General features: G+C 42.8%; 2 protein-coding genes across 3 annotated transcripts; both read right to left on the bottom strand.

Annotated features, from left to right (window-relative positions):
* Window positions 1-56: 56 nt before the first annotated feature.
* znf365 (zinc finger protein 365) lies at window positions 57-9553 on the bottom strand. Of its 2 annotated transcripts, none has more exons than XM_085296073.1 (6): window positions 9362-9553; window positions 7890-8551; window positions 7498-7807; window positions 6857-7028; window positions 6586-6632; window positions 57-5374 (listed from the first exon to the last, which is right to left on the bottom strand). In XM_085296073.1, the coding sequence occupies exons 2-6, from the start codon at window positions 8539-8541 to the stop codon at window positions 5149-5151; spliced, it is 1407 nt and encodes a 468-aa protein (XP_085152199.1). In that variant the 5' UTR covers window positions 8542-8551; window positions 9362-9553; the 3' UTR covers window positions 57-5148. The 2 variants fall into 2 exon arrangements, with proteins under 2 accessions (XP_085152199.1, XP_085152198.1); XM_085296072.1 differs by having other exon boundaries at window positions 6586-6635; window positions 9362-9551.
* A 1352-nt stretch (window positions 9554-10905) lies between these two features.
* sult6b1 (sulfotransferase family, cytosolic, 6b, member 1) lies at window positions 10906-21979 on the bottom strand. Its single transcript, XM_085296074.1, has 7 exons — window positions 21635-21979; window positions 20391-20503; window positions 14362-14451; window positions 13921-14047; window positions 12247-12341; window positions 12007-12163; window positions 10906-11882 (listed from the first exon to the last, which is right to left on the bottom strand). Exons 1-7 carry the CDS (start codon window positions 21828-21830, stop codon window positions 11755-11757), a joined length of 906 nt encoding a protein of 301 aa, XP_085152200.1. The 5' UTR covers window positions 21831-21979; the 3' UTR covers window positions 10906-11754.
* Between the last annotated feature and the right edge of the window lie 217 nt (window positions 21980-22196).

Genomic DNA, 22196 nt, shown 5'->3' with positions numbered 1-22196 from the left:
TTAAGACTTCTGTTGAATGATCTTTTATAAAAGAAAAACAGACAAAACAGCAGATCTCGTCTTGGCGTCATATTTGTTCTTTAATCTTCGATGGCTATCACACATACCGACCGACGGGATTCAACATAAAGTGTTCCAGATCTTCACAGTATTGCATTTTTGCACAGTGTTTTTTTTTTTAAGTTTGTTTTTTTACAGAGTACAGAGTTCTTGAGTGAAGGCACAAACCTAGAGATTACTTATGCAAATGAAATCCCTACGGACAAAAGTTGAGAAATCAAGAATATCAAACAGAACGCTGCTGCTAGAAGTTTTACGCAAACAGAAAAGCTAACGTCACCTCTACCACCTTACTGCAAGAAAGGCAGAGAGTCATATTCAAACAAACAATACATCAGGTACAATACTTTTCTTTTCTTGCACACTTGAACCGCCTCTTGCACATCGATCACCCCAAACATTTCAAAACTCTTTCAAACCTGTGCACGAACCCTGCTGATTGTCCGTTATACATCCCTCTTCCCATCGAAAGACATCCAACAGTGCCAAGCGAAGCTCTCTTGGATGGTTTAGTGCAACTCTCCTTCAAATACCATTAAAATAGACCTCGCTCTGCTACAAAAGTACACATGGTAGTACAAGATAACAGTATTTTATAGGATTTTTTTGCTACATATGAAGCATGCTTTCACAGTAACACAATAGCTACATATGTAGTAGTAGTAGTGGTAGTAGTAGTAGGGCTGCTTCATGCATCTTCTTCCATTTTCCAAATACAAAACAGGAAGCAGTTCAGAGTCGAACCCAACGCCCGCACACTTCCAAGAGATCTGCTGTTGTCTGAATAAAAAAACCCAAAACTTAAAGCTGGTACGTCATCCCTGACCGGCAGAGTAAACTGGCATCCACACAGGAAGAGGAAGTCGCCAGAAACCTCGAGAAACTTCATGAAATTCAGCAACTTGTAGGTGGAGGAACCGCACGTGCACAGAGCCACTGAATGTTTACCAACGGGAGTGAAAAACCACTTATTGACTGTCACATGACCGTACAGCAGCAAATCATGAGCTACAAAGCCGTAATGTCTCCCAAGAATACCGTTATGTTTCATATCCAGAGACCTGCCAGACACCATACAGCAAGCTTCTACCAGGATATGAACACATTACCAGATGGCATACAGAGGATGACGTTGAACTGTTCATGATGAAGGTCTCCGATGGCCAGAGACAGATGGCAACTTACGGCAGGAAAAAGATGCTAAAACAATGAGGCAAACTTCAGCCGAGAGAACATCTGAGAAGATCCGTCCACAACATGAGGTTAGTCATTAGTGTGGTGCTGGATGGTTTGGATCACTCCCCGATTCTAAGCTTAATGCCCATCAAGAGACGGGGTTTTTATGTCAACAACAGCAGTGCTCAGTGGTCGGTTTATCCAAACCTATCAGCATCAGGTTTCTCCAAGCGGCGAAATTCAAGAATACCGTTTCAGGGACACGAATCCAATTTTTGACCACAGGACATTAATATCAAAGATATACTCTACATTACTACCAAACGTCTCACATCTCAGTTTGATTCCAATGAAAACACAAACATATAATTGGCTTTAAATATATTCTAGTAAATCTGAAATTCAAAAAGGGTGCCTGGAAGCTCAATTCTCGAAGATCTGACAAGGTCAATCGAAAGTCAAATTCACACCGACTAACTGGAAAGAAAGAGAGAATAATAGATAATACAGATTTCATGCTGTAGCGCCTCAGCAGCAGCAGGGTAATATGCTTCCATAATTACATATTTCCAAGATGAATTTGCATGACATAATTTAGGAAATACTGAAATGTTTCCAGAACCTGCACCCTGTTAGACATAAAATGATTTCTATTTGCAAGTCATACAAAAGTCCTGTCAAGTTATAGTACTGTAGGACCACCACCTCCACTTGATGACATGTAACAGCTCTGTATATAAAATATCAACACCATCAACAAAACCTAAACCGACGACAGCAAAGATACAGTTTACACCAAATACTGCCTTTTTTACATTTACATTCTAACATTAGATGAGTGCAGAAATGTAAACGGATCGAGGAATGATTCTGTTAAACAAGCCGTCGTGAGTCGTTAAGAATACTGCAAATGGACTGTACGCATTCACGGCACTGTTAAGTCACTTTGGATGAAAGCGCTGACGCGACGTCATTCGTGTGTGATTGGAGAATCTCCACCCGTTTAGACGTGAAGGAGCGCGAGCTAAAGCCCGAAACGTCGGGACTTGAAGCACGGCGTCGCTTCACTGTGAGCTATAAATTAACTCATACATTCGTTAAGTGTGTGGCGTCCTCCAGACCTGGGCCAAAGCGCTCCTTCATGTACCTGGACAGCTATATTCAAAAAAGCAAGCCTCTCCAAATGCATCTGCACTTGTTGGGGACTATTTTCAATCGTCTCCACTAAAGGGCGTCGGCTACGCCAACAAGCCTTCGGGTCTTTTTTCAGTTCAGATTGTCTGAAATGGGACAAACCGTCCAAAAAGTTGTGCTGTTTTAGTTTTTCTAAGTCCGCCACACCACTGATGAAATCCTGCTTTGGCAGCAGGTCGGTAAGTTTCTCACCGATGGATAGCATGACAGCTCCTTAGAAGTGAAGTTAAAACATCTTAGCAATGGGCGTCATCGTCTAGGACATGTGACATCATCTACAGACGTCGCAGTAATGACTCAGGACACGATATCGAGGTCCCGCATTTTGCCCTGCCCTCGGTGTTATGATAAGAGACAGGCAACCGAGCAGCTACAGATCATTTTACTCCAACAAGTGTCCACACCCAGAGTCCAGTGGGGTGGAGTCGAGATGGTGGCGGCAGCGTGTCAGCACCACATCAAACCCACCGCTAAAATATCATCGCCCATTTCTGCAACATTTCGTCCTTATTTGAGTAGTGTAGAAGGAAGCGGTTTCCTCCATGTTTACTTATCACCTGTTGTCATCTTTCCTCTCTATGCATCAAAAGCAGATCGATCTTCGAAGGAAACTCCTCTCAGCTACATGCTGAACAGATTTGACCCGGGTCTGGCATCATCGAACTTGTGCCTGTGCTTTAAAAACCAAATCAGTGCTGACAAGGAGGCGTTACTGAAAATCAACTTCACTCAGAGCGTGTCCGAGGCTGGTGCCAAAAACCGCAGAAAGAAAGATGTTGTATGCTCAATAAAGGACAGTTCAAGCACAACCCAGTCGTGTGTGTGGGTCCTGTGTTACAGGACCATCCTAATTGCTCAAACCACCTCAGCCGATTCCTCTTCGTACAAACTAAACTGGTGGTCATCAACAGCTTACTGCAATCAACCACATCACCCTCAGTCTTATTATCACTTTACTCGGGAATGGGATTCTCAGATATACATTTTCCCAGATACGTTCACTGAAGAATCACCTCATTATGCTGGTGAAGAGGGCTGTGTGCCTCTGTGATCCTGGGAACATCACTGTTTGAGAAAAAAAAACCCTGCTAGAGTTTTCCAAGGCGAACAGGTCCCGGGTGTGTTTGGTTTTCTTTTCTGAGTAACCTCAATAAAAACTGACAACTAGAAGTGATAAACGTTGCCCAGAAGCTATCAAAGCCAAACCAGGGGTAATGGTGATGGGTGGAGCCCGAAAGAGCTGGAGTTGGGTATCACCTGAAATAGCCACGACTACAATGGCACTGAATTTGGTTCCATCAAGCAAAGAAAAAGGACTGTGGCTATGCAAACCCTTTACATACCAGGATCCTCCCTTGGAGAGGAATAGCCCAGACTATGAGCGGAAAAGGATTTAAACCAGACCTTTGAAGCAGCCTTGAAACATGGAACCAGTTGGGCACAGCCCAAAACAGTCAATGCTAGAAAGGATAGACAGTAGAGTTGGGTGCACCATGCAAAGGCAAGGACCCAGGATTTCTCTTGGAATAGTAAGAATTTAGCTCCTTGTACCTCCTCCTTCAGCAGAAAGCCAAAGTTTCACTCGTGATGGGCTGTTAAGATGTGATTGAACAATAACAGACTAAACAAATCTTAAACTATCGAGATGGTCCCGGGTGATGATTTGGCTTAGAAAGCACAGGCAGAGACACGATAACTTGACTGATCAGGAGTTTTCGAGCGAACCAGGCCAGGATGTGAAGGTCTGACCAGAGGAGAGGACGTGTCATCAGGCGTCAAATTCAAATTCTGTGATCAGACGGGCATTAAATCATAAATCAACAGACGAATAGAAAGCACACCTTTGTACCTGAAGATAAAATGAACTATTATACTTAACAGACAGAATTCAGTTCTATGTTTCAATATCGAAGGTTTACCCAGTCATACATCCAAAGGAAAAAGAACCAAGTGTAACAGTTTACACTTCCACTCCAGTTTAATAATCTATGGAAAAGTACCAAAATTACAGCAATCAATTAAAAGTGGAATGTGTCTGATGCAAAGAGCTCATGGAGTCATATTTGTTATTGCTTTATGTTGTAAACCCTGTTCGGAGGAAGCAGCCATGATAATCTGTTATCATCTTCAGAATTATTTTATCCAATAGATTTTATGTAAAAGCTGGATGCACTGGGTCAAAAACCAAGTAAGCAGAACCTTTAATGGTGACATAGCCTTCTTCTTGTCATCAGACTCCGCCCCCTGCTGGCCATTAGAAAGAATGCAGGTTTAAGGCACTTCCACACTGGCACCACTTCTCAGACCTGGAAGCTACGTCCATCTTTTATATATAGTTTTCCCTCCATTATTATTAGAGACCACGGGTCATTTATGGAGTTTTCAGGAGGAGAAGCACTAAAGTATAAATAATTAAATATTTTTAAATAATCTGCCAGATATAAAAAATCCTTTTTAAAATCATTTTAGAAAATTTGGTCTAAATTTGCAATGACAAAAATATTCATGTCAAATTTATTACTGTTTAGTATTTGAATACTTAACTTTTGGACTCCTGGGAGTCAGACTAACAAATCCAGCTTTAAGATGAGAAGTGGTGTAAAAGAAGTCTGATGTTGATGGGAGCTACTTTTCCATAGGTTAACGTACTGGAATGAAGTCACCGTGTGATAAAGTCTTGCCCCCTGACACCCCTCCCTCTGGTCTTTCTCTGCTGGTCTAGTCCTCGTACCCAGCGGACCGGCGCCGCTGATGGTTCCAGATGTCGTCTCTGTGTTCAGGCCGGCAGAACAGCCGGGATGACTGAGCTAGGCGCTCCCGGTGTTCCCGCTCCCGATCTCGGTCTCCGCCTGGTTTGGAGAACGGAGGACGTCCGCCGAACTGGGACGAGGACTGAGTTCTGCTGTCAGCGAGACCAGACGAGGACAGCTGACCTCCTGCTGACCTGGAGACGAAACTCAGACATGAACGAACAAACAAACAAGAGAAGGAAGCTGTCATTTTAACTTCATATGATGGAAACACTCACGCCTCAATTACATTTTACACAGTAGGAGCGGGTAGCCAGTCACACTGATGATAAACCAGAACTGTCCCTGGTTGGTGTCCAGCCTGGAGACCATCAGCACCTCAAATGCTGCCTTTTCACCTGCATCACCGATGATCTCTTTAAGCTCAACAAATCCTTATGAGTTTGACACGAAACAAGAAAGAAAAATGCACCAAACATCCTTTTATGTTCAGCAACTTTACATCGAAGACACAAGAGTAACCCGATCAGGTAAGACATGAAAACTTTCAAAAATGACAAACTTCCATCTAACTGCAAAAACAGACAGAACCTGCTGTGCAACATTAGTCGGTTTTTACGGACACGCTGGACCGAACAGCTGGTCTCACACGACGAACAAAGTTCAACAAGAACCTTTGAAGATAAACAGCATCTGACCTGAGCGCACACAGAGAGAGTGTGGTAATCCCTCTGCAGTCACTGAGCGAAAGCACAAAGCATCCCATGTCGAGCCATGAATTAAACATGAGAACACCACAGAGAAACCCGACAGATGACACGAGAAAGCTCCTGGATGATTTTGACTTTGATTTAGACCAACAGCAGCAGATTACCTGCTCTGTCAGAGGCCAGTTCCTGCTGAGCAACAAACCTTTTTACACCTACACCCCATCGGTTATTGACGACTTTCCTCCCTCTCAGCTCAAATTCAAATGATTTGCAATAAAAAGCCAAGAGGAAAAGGAAACAGCTGCTGTAATGCTGCACTTTCAGAGGAACAAATATGGATTCAAATCTACTTTATTTATATAGCACAAATTCACAACAACAGTCACCTGAGGGCACTTTATGATGTAATTATACAGAGAAAACCGCAACAATCAGACAAACCTGTATGAGAAAACACTTGGTGACAGTGGGAAGGAAAAACTCTTTTTTAACAGGAAGAAACCTCCAGTAGAACCAGGCTCAGAGAAGGGCGGCCAGAGTTTAATACGATTTTAAATCCTACATTTTTTAGCAGTATTTAATAATATAAGTATAAGGTTCAACCTGTTTGTGTCCAGTTAACACTTTAATATTTCTCCTTGATTTCAGTCTGAAAATTTGCTAATACTGTTTATTCAAAGTAACGATGGACTCACCTGCTCTTAGTTATTCTGTGAGGGCCGTTATCAGTTTTCTGCTGGTGCTGCTGAGGTCATAAAAATCACAAGAATCAGGCCTTCATCAGAGCAATAACCCACCACAGTAAAACATCATAACTGGAAAAGTCAGGATCAATTCAGTCTGTCAGTGTAAAAGTTATTTAAAAGCAGCTGAAAAAACAAACATAAAATGACATAAAGAAACACAAAGACTTACAAAACAACTAGAATAAATAAATGAATGAATAAAAACAACCAAAGACAGTACCTTGTAGTGGTTGCACTGTGGCGGACTACCGTTGACCTGGTAATACTCCACCAGCCTCTCAGCCAGAGCGATACGTCTCAGCAGATTCTCGATGAAATGCTGGATTCGAACTTTGCCGCACGTCTCCTGGCGAACCGCCGCCTCCAGAAACTTCTGGATGGTTAACACTTCCCTGCAAAGCAAAAATCACCCAATTCATAACTTAAATATACCATTCACCCCCAGCTATGCAAGAGAGGCAAAAGGGAAATAACGGGCTGCACCTTCAGATCCTGTCCATGAATATCATAAACAGGATCAGAGACAAGGAGCAACCCTGGAGTCCAGCACCATCCACCTGGCACATCCTCCAGACCAGCGGTCCCCAACCTTTTTTGCGCCACGGACCGTTTTATGGTCGACAATATTTTAACGGACCGGCGTTTAAGGTGTCGCGCATAAATACAACAAAATAAAACCAGTACTGGTACCAAAAAAAATGAAGATTTATTCTTAACAAACAAAAGAATAAATCCCTGAAAACATAAATTTCACCCCCGAACCTCAACTCTCGCGGCCCAGTACCAAACGACTCCGGTCCGTGGCCCGGGGGTTGGGGACCGCTGCTCCAGACCACATCAGTGAGATCCTGCCCGCCTCACCTCTCTCGCCGCTCCAGCTCATTCTCTGAGGCGTTGAGCTGCTCCCTCAACGCGGCAATAACCATCACAGCCACATCCACCTGTCGGCTAAGCGACCTCTCCTTGTCTGCAACTTCCTGCCTCTCCTGGGCCAGATGCTGTGAGTGAGCACGCTCACACAGGAGCTCCGTGTCGGTATGAGCCAGCTCGGTGCTCACCCTGGCCAGCCGGCGCTGCATGGTGCTATCGGCCGCCCTCAGAATGCTGGCCAGCCGCTGCCGCACTGCAGCCGAGGCTGCTGCCGTCTCCAAACCGGAGTAGGAGTTATGCTCTGGTAGGTGCAAACAAGACGAGACGTTACTGCAAAAAACAGATGTATTCTGATACTGCAACACTCTGCTCCAGAAACCCACCAGTCAGATCCAGATCCAGGTCCAGATCTGGGTCCGGTGGAGGGCCAAGTGGGGGGAACAGTATGTGATGGTGGTTGATGTGGTGATGGTCTGACTTTTTTGAGGAAGTTTTCAAATCCTCCTCATTTCTGCTTCCACTTCTCTCTTCACCCTCATCGTCCTCATCCTCCTCGTCTTCTTCCACATCTTCGTCTTCTGTCCCCACATCGATTTCCTCGTCCTCCTCCTCCTCCGCCTGCGTCCCTACCCCAACGCTCTGGGTGCGCCTCCTCGCAGACCCATATGAGTGGAGGTATCCGCTGTCTCTGCTGTCGCTGAGAGAGCGGACATGAGGTGGCCTCCCTGTACTTTGCTGCCCCCTACGCGTCGGGAGGCTCATGTCGTGCCACGGGATAGCTGCCGTCAGCGGGTCGGGGAGCTTCCCGGTAATGCTGAACCCTTCAGTGACCATGTCTGGTGAGCGATACGAGTGGCGGTACTCGAGGTGAGCGCGGAGGGAAGCCAAACTGTGGAAACGCTCTTGCTCGCCACAGCGGGGACAGCGGAAGGGGAGGTCACAGGGAGTGACAGTGTCCACAATTGCGCCGCAGGCCTGGCCGTTCCTCTCTAAAAGGAAGGATCCAGAACCTCGGGAACACAACTTCTGCTGCATCACCTTACACCTGAGAAGTACGGAGGGGATTAGTGCTGAAAGACTGAAGACCCTAATTTACTGACTACAAAAGCTGCATTAGCTCAAACACCCACTCCATAGACTCCCAGGTTAGAATGTCCAACTTTACAGCAGACACAAACTTGGTAACCTTTAGGGTGTCTAGAGATAACCCTGCCTGACCTCATCTGTCCATCACCACTGCAGACAACAAGGGGCTCAGATCAGACCCCTGATGTAAACCCACCTGTCAGCCCTTCACACACCCCACCTCATACATATCCTGCACCACCTTCACATACTTGACAGTCTATCATATGGTTTCTGTAGATCCACAAAGACACAGTGCAACATCACATCCTCGTTTCAATTCAGTTATTTAATTTATTTAAATGTGCAGTGCATTTCTTTTTTACAATAAAAAGACAAAAAAGATTATTATGGGCGATGAAAGCCTCATTTTACACAGCTTATTTGTTTTGTTTTGGGGGTTTTAAACACATATACATAGTCATGTACATCTGGGCTAATGTTAAGTTTCTGTTACCTTGGAGGATTATTGTGTTTGTAGTTAATATAGACCGAAAATATGTGATTTTAAGTGAGCTCGGACCGGCTGAGCACAAACGGAGAGGACTTCCCCCTCGGTTCCCCCTCAGAGTCTGTTTGATCCCGAGTCTGAACAACAGGTACCTGTCGTTATCACAAAGCTGCACCGTTAGCTTTACCTGGCTGCAGCTGCTAGCCTAGCCTAGCCAAGCGGGTTAGCAGAGACCGAAACAATCGCTGAATCACGGCGGAAGGATTTAAACTCTCTTACCGCGCGCAGCTTTAACGGCTGCCTTCAGATGACACTCCCAGATGACCCGTTACTGTCTGAAGGAGTCCGCTCGCAGCCCGACGCAAACAGCAGCCTGCATGATGTCATTCATTCAGGACACATAGGACCAGACAGCAAGCTAGCAGCGCCGCTGACCAGCCACATCCGGGAAAACGTTTCAAAATAAGATCAAATGCGTCACTTCCGTCCAGGGTGCGGGCGAAACTGTTGGTTTTGTTCATTTATTCATATTCAAGGTTTTTATTCTTTCTTTCTTTTTCCGTTTTAAACGTATTTATTAGAAGTTTTCCTCTTTTTTTTACTTTTACTGCTGTCATATGACTGCTCAGGAAAAACCTGAAAGCTGGGATGGCGATGCATCACCACCAACAATGAGACTGACATGCACTGTGAAAACTAGTGCAGTAATCGGTGCATGAACAACTGCGGAACTTTTTCCAGCAAGTTGTAAGACTGTTGAACTCTGGCACTGCTCTGGAGCCTCTGAAATGTTCACTCTCTGCCTGAACATTTTCTTGTTTATAATAATAATAATAATAAAAGATTTTCTTATGTATACTAAATAAGACTGTAAATGTGTTTTCTGTTCTGTTGCTTTTGTGTCTTCACTCTTTTTGGTTTTCAGGTCTCGCTGGACTTGGGTGCAAATGTTCGTTTCATGTGAATACATGTGTAAGAATGACCAAAAAGAAAAAGCATTGAATCTGTCTTATTTAAAATGTTACTTATTTTTACTTTTTGTTATGTTTTATTTGTACCATTTCGAGCAATCTTTTATTTTTTACAAAAATAGCTTTTTATTATTTTATAACATTTTATATGAAGCTATTTTATTAGCTTCGTTTTGGCTACTGTAACACAATATCTTAACTTCTGGGGATAGATATCATTTTTATTTCTTTTTAGATACTTTGTTTATCTCAAAAGTGGAAAATTCCTTTGTAACAGCAGTTACTTTCAACACAACATTAAACAAACAGCTTAAAGGTTCAGTATGTAGAATTTTTCACCACTAGATGTCAGTAGATTGCAGGTTGCAATCAGCTGAATTCTGTTTTCTTACTTCTCCCAATTTAAGTGTATTATTCCAGCTATGGTGGCTGTTATAGGACAAACAGGGTTTTGTCAGCCATAGATAAAAAACATTACCATCAGATTTTATCCCTTACCAGCCACAGCTGGCTGTATATTTCTACTACAGTTTGTTTAAGAAATACTTTTCATACAAATTACATTTGAACATATTTGAATAATATCATCACTTAGCAAAAGATCAGGAAATACAAAAATGAACAGTTTGTTGGATAATTTAATTACACACTGTTCCATGGACATTTATGGATACAGTATGCTTTTAAAAAAAAGACAAAATAGCCAGAAAAAGTACTGACTGTACCTTAAATTAAGATTGAAAAGCTAAACTTTTGAGATTTAAGATTAAAGTCATCCAACTTCCTCAAAACATTCAGATGTCCCCCGAGAGTAAACTTTAAAATTGTTTCATCATAAAAAACCCGACAGAGTCAAGACAAAAGAGATCTATTGTTTATTGCAATGATATCTTCCAGCGATGTGCTGTTTGTAGTAATGTACATGTAACTCAAAATGTGACTGTTTTACAGTATTGTTTGGTTGCCACAGAATCAGCCACAGGAGTGTTTCCTGAACTGCACCATCATGGTTCCAGGTAGCTGCCGTTCGAACGAGTGTGCTCATTTGATTTGAATCATCAGGAGTACACCAAACATCTCTCACTTTATCTACTTTATGTGATTTAAAGGAAACAAAAAGCGGTTTTAATTTGAGTTAGTTTTCCTTATTTCCTGGTCTAATGATGGATTTTCATATTAAACTTGACCAGAGTTTTAAATAATGAGATACAATAATCCCTGTCAGTCAAAAGCTCCGGTTGCAGACTGCTATAAACACTCAGTTTGTGACAGTTTTTTCTACTCTTGGATCTGTATGATGTCAAAAAGAGGTCATCTGAGGCACAGGAGCCCCACCCCCATCTGATGTTCAAATTGAGAAGTGGGTGGTGCATATATTGCTTGAATACTGGTGCTGTGAATAATGCAAAGTTACTCCAGTCCAAGGATAGAAATATGGAGCTGGAAATGAGCAGAATAGGTTCTAATCACAACACAATCAGACTTCGGTTGAAACTACATTTGCATATTGGGGTTAAAATGCTTGAATCATGAGATCGGTTTTCCCTCTTTCTATCCCTTTTTTTCTGCTTGTTTTACTTGAGATTTTAACAGTGGGTCTTTGGCTGTGAACTGAGCCTCATCCACTAATTTAAGTTTAACAATATTAAAGGTAAACCCACATAAAGATGCCTTTTCCCAAAGCTCTCCTGTGTCTTCCTCCTACTGACAGTGTGCTTGATAGTTAAGTTTGGCTCCTATCTTTGTTCCTGCCAGACGTTTGTTGAAGACCTCGTCCATCTCTCGGCTCTGCTCTGGTGTGAAATGGTTCTTCCAGTCTCCAACCTCACCTTTGCAGGGACACAAACATCACAAAGTGAAACAGCTGCATTTGGATTCCACCTGAGGATTGATAAGATGTTGGCTAAGTATCACAGTATGCATTTCTCGTTTTCTAGGCTACTTTCTGGGCACCTTTCCTGAAGAAGACATTCCCCATATTGCCGTGGGAGCTGCTGGAGCTTTCCTTCATGGCTTTGAAGGTGCTCGCATCTGCGATCTGCTGCACCTGAGCCTCTGTCAGGCTGAAGCTGTAGAAGCTGGAGATCCTACGGATGTTCTCGCTCAGGTCCTACGGGAAACAGAAGAATCATTACCGCACATTACCACAAACCCCTGCGGTGTCTAACTGTTCTATGTCAAATGCAGCTTTACCTGTTTCAGCTCTTCATATGTAACGACCATGACATTGGGGTCGTCCATCTTCTTCTCCCAACCTAAGGCGTGGTCAAAGTAAGACCCCCAGGGAACTACACACAAACAATGACAAAAAATTAATGAATCACCAGGTCAGAAGATGGCCCCCAAAATCGAAGCCACTCTTTCCCATGCTTAGTTAGAAATGCTTCTGTAATTCTAGTCTTCAGATTTAAAATCAAATTTTATAGATTTTTTTAATCTGAATAAATTATATATATCATATCAGAATATCTCAATTTGAGACGTGTAATTTCCAGGTCTAGGTTCAAATGAATTAATCAAAAACGATTTGAATCTATGAAGTCATTTTTTCACAAAAACATATTGTCAGGGTTCTTCCCAGTATTGACGATGGCTTGATTTCCAAATCAATAATCTCATTCATTCTAATGCTTCAGAAACAGTTTTTTCAGAAGCTCTGAAGTAATTTTTAGGACCTAAAGGTAACCAAATTATTGCTTAACCCATTCTTAACGCCTAAATTTGACCAAGATATTTTTAGCATCCAAAGCTAAACTAAATAGTTTTTATGTCTGTGAAGGTTCTCAGTCATCGTAGTCTGAGGAGCTCGGAAAGAAAAGCGTCATCCAAGAAGCTTCTTCAGTTATAAAAGCAACTGGTGGAGAGTCCCAGATTTTAAGGCCTATGGGAGTGTCCCCACGAGGGTCATGGTCCCCAGTCGCCCACTCACATCCTGGGCCATCTGACCTCAGGAAATCACACGACAGGGTGGGGCCAGGTTTCACAATGAGCTCACCCTTGGCTGATTGTGACCCACACCCGTTTTCACACCTTGGCTCAGGCGATTAGAGGATCATCAGGGGTCCTTTTGTCCCTCTGTGGGGGGAAACTCCCACTAGGTTTAAATCTGGGACTCTCCACCATTTGACCTTAGAACTGAAGAAGCTTCTTGGATGAGAGGTGAAACGTCTTCAAGCAACTTAAAGAAGTCCAGACGCTTTTCTTTCCAAGCTCCTTTGACTAAATCGTTTTTCACACCTAAAGCTGAGTAATTTTAGCAAACCAAGTACTGTCTAGTGATAAACCTGATGGAATAATCTCTGGTGTCTCAAGCTAACCAAGGCCTTTTTTTAATACACTCTTGGCAGTAACTTCTGTGCCACTCGTTGATAGTTTTCTTTACAGTCAGAAGAATTTATTTTAAATAATTTTTGCTCTTTTTAAATCCAATTTCAGAATCACAGAAACTCACAGTCTTGGACCGAGTATTTCTTCTGTACTTTTTCTCTTTTAATAGACATTATAAATCTCTTACTTACAGGTTATGGTATCTGTGTTTATTATACTCTGACAAGCATCTCTCTGTGCTCAGTCCAGGCCTGATAAGCAACTAAACTAACTGTTTTATTGCAGTGCTTCATAGCAAACTCACTAAGTGGGGCCACAGCAGCTCTTTGCCCCACTTGGACCAATCCAACATTTCCACCGTGACCCTGCTGAGTCAGCACTATGTGCTATTTGTGAGGCCACAAGTGCAGCAAAGCTCAGGATTATGAAGCCAAATCAAAGAGTGAAACAAAAGCTGGTATTTTTATGGACAAGGTTTGGACCACAGTGTGTCCAGCGTTCCTCACATTAATAAGTATTATGCTCGGTTTGTTTGCTCACCTTCTCCACTCATGAACTGGGAGTAAAAGGTGTCCCAGGACTTTGCGGATGGGAGCGCTGGGTTGCTGTTGGAGAAATGATAGAAGGAGACCATTGTGTCTTTCGGGTTTCTGAAGACCACCAGAATCTGTGCAAGAAAAACCACACAAATGAGATTTTATTGACCTGGAGAGACGAGAGAAAGGATACAAGAACAGAAAGACGGGAACAACAGTTACAACTACTCTGAACATTGGCCACATTTTTCCTCAAAGCAGGGTCCATGCGTCGGTCTGTTCTTTTTCTTACAGAGTTTCCACTGTCATCAACCAAGCATCTAAATCCTGGGGTTACATTTGGAAAAGCTGCAGTTCGTTGTGGGAATGAGAGCTTGAGTTTTACACAGATGCTTGTGGCAGCAGTATGCAGCTGAACGTCTCCTGCAGAGCTCGTGAAACTCACCTTAGTCTTCTTTTCGTAGAAGGAAGCAGGAATGTTGTCGGGGTGAAGGTGAGACCCCAGAAGTCTTGGAGAAGGAGCTTCTTCCATGTTCTGAGGGTGGACAAAACATACCATATTTACCCAACATTTTGTGACATGCACTTAGAGTCTTGTTGTGGTGAAAGCAGGGAAGGCGTTGCTTGTGCAAACACTTTGGCCCAGGGTGTGGCTTTTCAGGAACCCAGTGTACCAAAGGTCTGCAGCTTCACATTCTCTGGGTCGATTCAGTCTGCTTAAAGCAAATTTGCAGAATTTCCAGACTTTGCTTTTAAGGATTTTGCTTCCTGTGCTGTAATTTGTCAGGGTTGTAATGCTACAGGGTTCGACTCACGATGAATTACTGTCTGCACGTTTGTGACTGAACAGCTGCAACACGCCCAGATGTGCCTTTTCTTTCAAACAGGAAGTGAAAAAGCACCTTCAGGGAATCACATCTGCTCCTCAGTGAGCCAATCGGCTGCTTTTCCCAGAGTCAAACCACAAAAATGCTGAACTCTGTTGACTTTGTTGACTGCTATAATCTTATGTGCAGCACTTTGTGATTCTGTCTTGAAAGGTGCTACATAAATACAAATTTATTTTTTTATTTTTTTATTTTTTAAGTATCTTTGATTTATTTCCAGCTAAACCGAATTTAAGTTTTGGAAAATTATGAGGAAAATGCTGTGAATCCAAACAGGAACAAACAAAGCAGCTGCTTCACATGATTACGTCACACCTGGAAGTGATTTCAGCTGCAGTCAAGCTGTAAACACAAACGTTTAAACGTAGTTTCAGGATTTATTCTTTTAAAATATTCACTACACAAACTGTTTGATTACAGTTAAGTTGGCGTGCTTGAATCCAACCTTTCACCTAATATGACTTCATACAAATATATTAGTTCTTCTACTTTAGGCAGGCACGTGTGATCTAACTGTACTTTTTAACTTGCAGTTATTAAACACAGGTTTTACTGGTTTTTCTTCCTCAGGCGACTCTGGGATCAAATCAGTGCTGTCAAAAGAAACTGAGGAAAAGGCCTCCATACTCTAAACATGAACTGTGTAGGAATCAGCCTATTAAATGACTTCCACATGGGAGCAGACAAACCAACTTCCTGAAGAAAGCAAAGACTGAAAAGACATTTTGCTCTGTTTTTACATAGATGTGATCTTCATCTCGGGGTCTGATTTAAACCTTTTATCTCATAAAATGTTGAAGCAGCTCACAGACGTTCAGTGACTGAATGCTGAGGAGAAGCCTGACAGGAATCCAGATGTGGATCAGGGACCTCGTCAGTACTGTGCTGTAAAATAACATCCACACAGCTCCTCATCAATGTGTGCTCCGGGGTTCCAGTACAACGAGCCCTCCTTCTTTAATTTATTTGATGTGTTTTGGTTTAAAATTGTAACGATGATAGGGATCAGGTCGGTTTTGTGAAAAATAGAAGCTCTGCGGATAATCTACGTAGGTTATTGCATATACTCTGGAAGAGCAGGACTAAGCTAGACCCTGTCGTTGCCTTCTCTTTGGACGCAGAGAAAGCATTTGATAAAGTTGAGTATCCTTTTCTGTTTCATACCTTGAAGAGATTTGGTTTCGGTCCCTTTTTTAGGCAGTGGATTCAGGTGGTATACACAGATCCAATGGCTACAGTTATTACCAATGGGATAATGTCACCCTCATTTTCGTTAAGTCGGGGTACTAGACAAGGTTCACCCTTATCACCTCTCATTTTTGCTCTGTTTTTGGAGCCTTTAGCCATAGCTTTACGTGAATGTAAGAAAATTAGAGGGGTGGATTTGGGTCAAGAAGAACATAAAACTTTTTTGTATGCAGATGATATTTTACTGATTTCAACTAACCCAGAACAGGCCGTTCCTGCAATTTCCTCAATTATTGATTCTTTCTCTGTAATCTCTGGATACACTATAAATTGGTCTAAGTCTGAAGCTATGCCTATTTCTAAATTGTGTCCGCCTGTTATGAGGAGTTCATGGCATTTCAAGTGGAAGCCCGAGGGTCTGACTTATTTGGGGATTAAATTGACCCCTGGTTTAGACAACATAATGAAAGTAAATATTTCCCCAGTGATTCAAAACATCCGTTCGCTGTTGCAGAATTGGGTTAAAATAAATCTGTCCCTTTTGGGCAGAATTAATTTGGTGAAGATGATTATTGCCCCTAAACTTCAGTACTTTCTTCACATGTTACCGATAGCAGTCCCACATAATTTGCTAAAGCTTTATAATACATGTGTAGAGGGTTTTGTGTGGGCAGGTAAAAAGCCATTGTTCAATCGGTCTAAATTATATGCTGCTAAAGAGAGTGGTGGGTTGGCATTGTCTAAGATGGTCTGGTATCATTATGCTTTTTCCCTCTCTCAGTTAGTTAAGATACATAATTCCTCTACTGAAAAGCCATCATGGGTTGGGATTGAGGAAAGTCTTGTGGCCCCTTCGTCTTTAGAGGCCTTCCTTACTCAGAAGGGAAGGCCAGTACCGTATAAAGATCCAGTACTGTCTTTCATGCAAGAGACCTGGCTTAGAGCTCACCAATATACCAACAGCAGCCCTTATCTCACCGCTAGAGCCTCTATTTGGTATAATAAGAAAGTATTAATAGGTAAGAAACCGGTCTGGTGGGAGGCCTGGGCTAGGACAGGTATTAATCAGATGGGGGACCTATTTGGGCAGACTGGCATGAAATCGTTTGCAGAAATCAGACGAGAATTCAATTTGGATCCAAGGGAAATTTGGAGGTTTTTTCAAATAAGACATTGTATTAAAGCCATTTTGAAAAATAATCTAGACCCTCCATCTAGTGTTCAGAAGATGTTTGCAACCCCTGACAATAACAGAATTAGGGCATCTAAATTTTATGGGAGCTTCAGAGAGGCACACGCTCCCAGTTTGGGGGGACTGAGGCGGTGTTGGGAGAAAGATCTGGGTATCCAGATCTCAGAGGACAGTTGGAAGATGCTGATCTCATCATGGTATGTTTGCTCACCTGAAACACAGTCTCAACTTATCCAGTACAAGTTGCTTCACAGAAACTATTGGACACCCAGTAAATTAGTCAGGTTGAAGCTCGCAGATAAGGACATTTGTTGGAAATGTCAGCAGGAAGTCGGGACTCTAGTTCATATGTTGTATACATGTCGGAAAAATGATTATTTGTGGGATGGGATCATCAACTTGGTGAATGATATTTTTAAACTTAATCTTTCTAAATCTCCAGCTATATGCGTCCTGGGCCTACTACCTGACGATAACATTCTCTCAAAAAAACAGAGATTGTGGATGCGTCTGGCTTTTATAACTGGTTGCAGGGTAATTCTTAGGCATTGGAAGTCATCCAGCCCCTGTTCTTTCAAGGAATGGACCGAACAAATGTCTAGGATGGCATCATATGAACGGGTTATGTATAGAATGAAGGGAAGAGAAGATATTTTTGAGCAGGTCTGGGGTCCCTTTTTGCGGTACATTGACAATGTCTCTTAGACATTATGATAAATGGTCTCTTAGAGGGATATTTCATGTGTCATTGGTATTTTGGTTGTTGTCTTTTTTTTTTTTTTTTTTTTTTTTTGCACCAGGGGGTTTTACCCTTATTCGTTTTTGTTTTTGCTGATGTTTTCCAGGAGGCGGTGTATTATTTTGTTTCTCCTGGGTTTTATTTATTTTATTTATTTATTTATTTATGTAATTTTTTTTTTTTTTTTTTTTTTTGTTTGTTAGTGTGTTGTTTGTTTGCTTGTCTTAGTTTGTTTGTTTGTTTAGAAATGGACAGAGAACTGACAGTATGATTATTGCAGTTGTATATTTATTTATTAATGTTTCTGTCCATCCAAAAATATTAATAAAAAAAAATAAAATAAAATAAAATAAAATTGTAACGATGAGAAAACGGACAGCCTTCTCCCGGTCACATAGAACTGAGAGAGTCCGAATAATTGCTAATTACTTTATGTTTATATTTTTTAATTGTTAAATTTAATGAACAAGGCTCGGCCAGTAGCAGCAGCTGATGAAATATTGTCTTATTTTGGTGCATATTTTACAAACATCAGTGTTCAGACTGTTAAATTAGTAATCTGGGTTAGGGTTTTAGCCCACAGTCGGCCCAGTACGATATAAATGCAGATTATTCTGAAGCGAATCATGCAAAGCCACTGTAGTGGAGCCTAACAGTAAAAATGAGCTCACATTAAAGAAAAATGCATGAGGGGAAAATGCACTTCTGTGGTTTCTGGGTTTGAATGACATCTTTATTTTCATCAGAAGGTAACGGCTATAAACTGTACTGAGAGACACGAACGCTGCAGACAGTGAATGTGCCTCCCCTGGAGCAAAGCCTTCCAGTTTCTTAAACCATGCCTGTTTATCATATACAGTGGGGCAAAAAAGTATTTAGTCAGCCACCGATTGTGCAAGTTCCCCCACCTAAAATGATGACAGAGGTCAGTAATTTGCACCAGAGGTACACTTCAACTGTGAGAGACAGAATGTGAAAAAAAAATCCATGAATCCACATGGTAGGATTTGTAAAGAATTTATTCGTAAATCAGGGTGGAAAATAAGTATTTGGTCAATAACAAAAATACAACTCAATACCACTCCTTTGTTGCCCGGGCGGTGTGTTTTGGATCATTGTCATGTTGGAAGACCCAGCCTCGTTTCATCTTCAAAGTTCTCACTGATGGAAGGAGGTTTTGGCTCAAAATCTCACGGTACATGGCCCCATTCATTCTGTCCTTAACACGGATCAGTCGTCCTGTCCCCTTGGCAGAAAAACAGCCCCATAGCATGATGTTTCCACCCCCATGCTTCACAGTAGGTATGGTGTTCTTGGGATGCAACTCAGTATTCTTCTTCCTCCAAACACGACGAGTTGAGTTTATACCAAAAAGTTCTACTTTGGTTTCATCTGACCACATGACATTCTCCCAATCCTCTGCTGTATCATCCATGTGCTCTCTGGCAAACTTCAGACGGGCCTGGACATGCTCTGGCTTCAGCAGCGGAACACGTCTGGCACTGCGGGATTTGATTCCCTGCCGTTGTAGTGTGTTACTGATGGTGACCTTTGTTACTTTGGTCCCAGCTCTCTGCAGGTCATTCACCAGGTCCCCCCGTGTGGTTCTGGGATCTTTGCTCACCGTTCTCATGATCATTTTGACCCCACGGGATGAGATCTTGCGTGGAGCCCCAGATCGAGGGAGATTATCAGTGGTCTTGTATGTCTTCCATTTTCTGATGATTGCTCCCACAGTTGATTTTTTCACACCAAGCTGCTTGCCTATTGTAGATTCACTCTTCCCAGTCTGGTGCAGGTCTACAATACTTTTCCTGGTGTCCTTCGAAAGCTCTTTGGTCTTGGCCATGGCGGAGTTTGGAGTCTGACTGTTTGAGGCTGTGGACAGGTGTCTTTTATACAGATGATGAGTTCAAACAGGTGCCATTCATACAGGTAACGAGTGGGGGACAGAAAAGCTTCTTACAGAAGACGTTACAGGTCTGTGAGAGCCAGAGATTTTCCTTGTTTGAGGTGACCAAATACTTATTTTCCACCCTGATTTACGAATAAATTCTTTACAAATCCTACCATGTGGATTCATGGATTTTTTTTCACATTCTGTCTCTCACAGTTGAAGTGTACCTCTGGTGCAAATTACTGACCTCTGTCATCATTTTAAGTGGGGGAACTTGCACAATCGGTACTGACTAAATACTTTTTTGCCCCACTGTAGCTAAAAGCACCACACACACAAGTGCTTCAGACGTGTCGCCGCGCCCGCGCTGTTAGATGGTATCTGTGTTTGCACAGGAGCAGGTGTGTCACGCAAACACAGAGGCGCTCTGCACGGCTCAACCTTTCACCTGTACAGCACACCTGCAGACAGGAGGCCGGTTTCTAACAATAACTGTAATAATAATGACTGATTTTTAGTGTCTCATATACATTATACAACACACACACACACACACACACACACACACAACCTTTAAATTTTCTGGTCCATGAAACTCGATCAGCGGTGGGAGTTTGCTTTCCGACTTCACGCCTGTAGCCGCTGTGATGATCTTCTTTATCACCCCGACCATCCAGTTGAAACCTGCACACACACACGTGCGGTTGTGCTATCATTGCAGAGATTACACAGATATAAGGCCTATAACCCTTTCGTGCTCTCTTTGGTCGTTTCTGTGCAGATCTGTTTGCTTATATTTGCGTGACGCTGGCTTTGGTGGAGCATTAGCCAAAGAGCCGCACGCTCACTGGCTTGTCAATCATCAGCTGTTAGTCAATGAGAATATATTGGATAATCCTTTCTGACACTTCAATGACCAAAAATGTACATTTTACTAACTGAGCTAAAACCTTTTATTCAATATGACCTGAAATAAGCAGCCAAGAGCATGAAGTCATCAGGAGAGTGTTTTTAAGAGGTCCCAGCAGAGGGCAGACTCAGCTACCATCCACTGACGGCCTTTAAAAAGTTTCTCCAACAGAAAACAAGTTTCAACTTTTGCTGTAACCTGGTAGATTTGATATGAAGTGGTGGTGAATGTTCACATTAAACATGTTTCTAATGCTGAGCTCAGTGTTTCCCTGTGAGACTAAAGCTCACACAGCTTTTATACTCTCAGATCTGCATGATGTCACAGAGAGGGGTATCCCTTTGCTCGTCTGAGGAAAAGGATCAGTGTTGAGCTGTTAGTCATGCACAGCTGTCTAAGAACAAAATAAGGAAGTAAAAATGAGCCGAGCAGGTCCCGAACTTCAACTGTGGCGGCTTCCCCGTTTTTCCCTGATACTCGTCTGTTTGTTTTTTGTGCTCTCATTTCAGACTCGTCACTTCCTGGTTTCACGTGTTTCCCGCTGTTGTAATCTTTGCCCTGCCCCTAAAGTTGACCTCCTCTCTGTCTTTGTTTTACAGCTGGTTTCCCTGTTGGATTTGTTTGCCTGCTCTGATTAATATCCGGCGTGTGAACCTTTTCCTCGCCTTTTAAATCATCTCTGAGTAGTCGGCTCATGATTGATTGCACATTGTCGTGCACTCTTGAGGGAGTCTGGCTGCTGCAGAGTGAAGAGTTCAGGGATTGCACCTAGAAAGCTCATAGGTCAGAGGTCACACCGTCTGATGGAGTTTAAACACGACTAAAAACATGTTGGCGTTTTTAAATGAAAGGCTCTCATCTTCAGCTCATTAACAGATCTTTTTGACTCGATCAGCATTACTCACCACATTTGGGGTAAGCCACCAGCATGATGTCGTCCTCTCTGGCCTGCATCTTCTCCAGACACTTTAAATGCTCCTTGGGAGACAGGAGGGTCGAGTACAGCACACCATTGTATCTGTACACCTTCTCCTCGTTGCTCATCTCCTTCGCCTTCAGCATCTTGGCCTGCAGCGGGCCCATCGGTCCCTCGCCGCTCATCCTGACTTACGCACGGAGCAGAGACTCAAAGAGGAAGGAAACTCGGGAGAAGCTGCAGACGCTGCTGGAGCTGAAAGTGAGAAAGCAGAACTGAGACACAGAGGAAAAAGGGTGTGTGTGTAAAGTAGGAACAACGGGAGGAGGAGGAGGAGGCATCAAGCACCTCCCCCTCCACACACACGCACACAAATATGCAGAAAACCCTGGATTCATGGAGGCGTGGCTGAAGGCTGAATGGAGATCTCTGGACAAGGTTCACCATATGGAGGTGCCAGACTGACTCACACGCACGCGCACACACACACACACACACACACACACACACACACACACACACACACACACAAACACACACACACACACAAG

Source organism: Mchenga conophoros, linkage group LG13, assembly GCF_057382185.1.
Source record: "Mchenga conophoros isolate Kocher_MC1m ecotype Shallow Benthic linkage group LG13, M_conophoros_male_GT1.1, whole genome shotgun sequence".
NCBI classification, from domain to species: Eukaryota; Metazoa; Chordata; class Actinopteri; order Cichliformes; family Cichlidae; genus Mchenga; species Mchenga conophoros.
Note: the sequence above shows the minus strand (reverse complement) of the source record. Positions and strands in the feature narration are given on the sequence as shown.

Bases quoted from the DNA above. Each gene is read 5' to 3' on its own strand.
- znf365 (XM_085296072.1), bottom strand. From the start codon at position 8,541: ATGCAGCAGAAGTTGTGTTCCCGAGGTTCTGGATCCTTCCTTTTAGAG. The intron at 7,808-7,889 runs GTGGGTTTCTGG...TGCACCTACCAG, and splicing joins CCTGGATCTGGATCTGACTG to AGCATAACTCCTACTCCGGT. The intron at 6,636-6,856 runs GTACTGTCTTTG...TTATGACCTCAG, and splicing joins CACAGTGCAACCACTACAAG to CAGCACCAGCAGAAAACTGA.
- sult6b1 (XM_085296074.1), bottom strand. From the start codon at position 21,830: ATGAGCGGCGAGGGACCGATGGGCCCGCTGCAGGCCAAGATGCTGAAG. The intron at 20,504-21,634 runs GTGAGTAATGCT...GTGTGTGTGCAG, and splicing joins GGTGGCTTACCCCAAATGTG to GTTTCAACTGGATGGTCGGG. The intron at 14,452-20,390 runs GTTGTGTGTGTG...GTCCACCCTCAG, and splicing joins ATGGACCAGAAAATTTAAAG to AACATGGAAGAAGCTCCTTC.